At 51.3% G+C, this 3,339-nt stretch overlaps 1 protein-coding gene across 1 annotated transcript; it reads left to right on the forward strand.

Moving 5' to 3' along the window:
- Window positions 1-24: 24 nt before the first annotated feature.
- GLOTRDRAFT_51379 (uncharacterized protein) lies at window positions 25-3,004 on the forward strand (the record flags this gene model as incomplete). Its single annotated transcript, XM_007873433.1, has 7 exons — window positions 25-430; window positions 481-684; window positions 1,255-1,445; window positions 1,500-1,887; window positions 2,038-2,369; window positions 2,454-2,729; window positions 2,786-3,004. The coding sequence occupies 7 exons, from the start codon at window positions 25-27 to the stop codon at window positions 3,002-3,004; spliced, it is 2,016 nt and encodes a 671-aa protein (XP_007871624.1).
- Window positions 3,005-3,339: the final 335 nt, after the last annotated feature.

Below are 3,339 nucleotides of genomic sequence, written 5' to 3' on the forward strand. Positions count from 1 at the left end.
TATTCTTGCTGAAGCCGGTCAACCATGACAGACAAACGGCATGCTAAAGACATAGAACTCCTGCGACTATACCTACAAGATCTCCCGAATGAATTGCCCTTACGTTCTGCCCAAGATTCGTCCTATGGTTTCCACGCATTTGGGCTTGACGAGGAATGGCTGAAGGAAGAGGGTCAGGAAGCAGCCGCAAACCGCCAGCTTGAAGTCCAGTGGGGAACACCACGCACCACAGTCGCAGTGTTGAGAGAACGTGGCCCGGGCATTGAGGCTATTGCAGACGTGTTGGATCAACACCTCGGGATGTTACCTGACTCAGTCCTCTTGCAGAAGTGGTTGGATGATGTGCTAGACTCCGTCAGGCTGACCTTCGAAGTATACACAAAAGATGTAAGATTATTAAAGGTGCAGTCACCGGAACATTCACTTACGAGTCCGAATAGTTGCCGACCCACGAGCAGGCTACATTGGATGAATCAGTAGAGTCATCCGGCGGAGCCGAGGCGTCTGATGCAGCATCATCACCCCCCAAAGCGCCGAAGCAGCAGCGCTCTAAGCGAAAGAAAATCGACAGCCATAAGCTCACGGACATAGCTGATCCCGCCTGGCGGGACCTACCTGAAGGAGCAGACGGACGCTCATCTGGCGCTAAGGCACACCCCGATCTCATAGCTTCGACAAGGCTCTGTGAGCGCACTGATGGGAGCAACACGAAGATTCACGTACGGTGCATTGGGAGTAGCATCTGCCACAAGTCCTGGGCTCTTCCGCGTAACCGCCAGCGCATATTTCTACATACTATTGGTTGCCGATCAGTTCCTCGCGATATCAGAAGACGGGTACGCGCCTTTCTGGCAGGGAAAGCAGGTGGACCTGCATTAATACTAGATCTCCCCCCCGACTCGGAGCTGGAAGGAGATGAACAGGCGACTAGTGATATTGATGACTCTGAGACTGAAGCCCCGCCATCGAAGCAACCACGCCTGACGTTGGTTCCTTCAAAACGGGCACAGCCAAGCGGAGGAGGGGCGCAGAAGAGCCTACCAAAATCGTTCGTATCGGAGGGACGGAAGAAGTTGAAGGAGGACGCCGACAACGCGCTCACCGTGGCAGTTGCCTGCACCGGAATTCCGCCGGCAATTATTGACGCGAAGGAGTTTAAGCGCTTCACGGAGACGCTGAATGCAAATTACAAGCCCCCTTCCGCTAGCACACTCGAGGAGAATCTAATCCCAGACGAAGCAGCAAAAGTCAAAGTTGCAATGATAGAGTACCTACGCCATTGTCGTCACAGCACTCTGTCTTTCGATGGGGGCAAGAGCCGACGCGGAAAAGGACTGTTCTCAATTCATAGCACAACGGCTGATCGTCGGCCCTTCTTGCTAGAGCTTTGTGACGTCTCGGGACTTAGTCACACGGGGAAGATGATTGAAGAATTACTGGAAGACGTACGCTCTCGCTCCTGATTGATTCATCACCAGCTAAGATTTGATTCCGTCTAGTGGATAGATGACATCGGCCCGCACCATTTCTCGGGTATTGTCTCCGATAATACAGGCAATACTGCGAAGGCTCGCAGGCTGATCTGTGAAACACACCCTCATATATTCAACATGCAAGATTGCTGTCACGAGCTTGACCTTGCTATCGAGGACATTTGTCGCTTGCCGGAAATCAAGAAGATAATCGCCCTTGTACGGGAGATCCTCGCGTACATGAGCAGGTCAGTGTACGCAAGGGAGCAGCTTGATATTGAGCGCGAGCGGCTTGGAATTTCACGCGGTCTTGAAAGTATTGTGGATACACGGTTCGGAACAGTGTACTGGGCCGGTGCATCCGTCGAGCGCAACCTCGATGCCCTGCGTGCGATCGCAGCCAATAATGAACTTGGTGTGCAATTCCCGGTACGTACTTTAATCATTAGCATAGCATCAATTATGACTCACGCCTTCTCATAGGAAAAGGTCCTTGAGCTCTTCGAGCCGGGCACCTCTACCGCACAATTTGCGCTGGATTTGGCGAAGTTATTGGCTGTTTTAGCACCCTTTGCAAAAGCCATCAGGTCACTCGAGCACTCACATGCTTCAGCCGCAGATGTCTTCTTATTCTGGCTTGCAATCCTTGCACAGCTAGAGCATCTTTTCAAGGGTAATCGTAGTGGCTTCACCAGTAAGACAATCGAGAGTATACGTGCCATAACAAATAAGCGTTTCGAGCATATGATCAGTGGTTCTGCGAACAACATCTATGTTGTCGCGTTCTTCCTGGATCCCCGTGCGTTCATATTGCATGCCGGAGTCTTATTCAGTGCTGATGAATATCTGGCAGGGATCCGGAACGCGCCTATCTTTAAGCAGCGCAATCCTCTCGCGGTTCCTGCTGTGCGCATCACATCAAATAGAGATGGTGAACGTGTTGCCACCTCCGGACTCACCGACGACGACGTAGTGAAGGAGGTTGGGCTGAGTCTCCTTACTATCTTGAAGAATGAATATGGCGCGGAAGTCCTTGCTATGAAAGATTCAGATTCAAAGCAGATCAAGAAAGCAATGAAAATCCGGAACCCTCATCTTGCCAGTATATTACCGCGAGATGCGAACGTTCTGCTGAAGGAGCAGTTTCAAAGTTACGTGAAGAGACGAGAGCCTTTTAATCGCCGCTTCCGTGATGGTGAGACTGTCAAGCAGTGGTGGGAAGCCGTACGAAGAGATCAGATGGGCCAGGTTCTCGGCGTAAGTTGACCTTATATGTGCACAATGGGCCTTCCTAACGTTGGGAGGTTTGTTAGGCACTTGCTGTGAAGATCTTCTCGGTGTCGGTAAATTCCATGGTTGACGAACGAGCTATGTCGAGCGTTACATGGTTGAATTCCAAGTTACGGAGTCGACAAGACATTTTGACTCTCAATGACACTATTATGATCCGTGGCTGGCATAGGTGGAATCCCCAGGTATCAGCCACCTTTTACACAGGACTGCGAACTTCGCTGACCACTATGCGAGTATAGGTGGCAGCGCCTAAGACTCTGCCAACGGTCAAGTGGCGAGAGATGTCTTCAACCATATTTGGTGATTCAGCTACCGGCCTTATGGAATCCAGCGATGTACAACCTTCCCTTATGGGCACGGGCCCTCTGGAGCTGGACGAAGAACCTGACAGTGAGTATGAAGCGGAACCTCCAAGTACTAGTCGGATCGCACGGGACAAGTTCACTCTACCCAAGATTGGCGGAGTTGAGCTTGAGGCATATATCGACCTCACATCCGAATTTCTGCAAGATGTCCTCTCGGACGTGGCTGTGAACCCCAGACCAGTGGCATCAATAAATGCTGGCAAAGCAGC

This window comes from Gloeophyllum trabeum (assembly GCF_000344685.1).
Source record: "Gloeophyllum trabeum ATCC 11539 unplaced genomic scaffold GLOTRscaffold_00196, whole genome shotgun sequence".
Classification (NCBI taxonomy): domain Eukaryota; kingdom Fungi; phylum Basidiomycota; class Agaricomycetes; order Gloeophyllales; family Gloeophyllaceae; genus Gloeophyllum; species Gloeophyllum trabeum.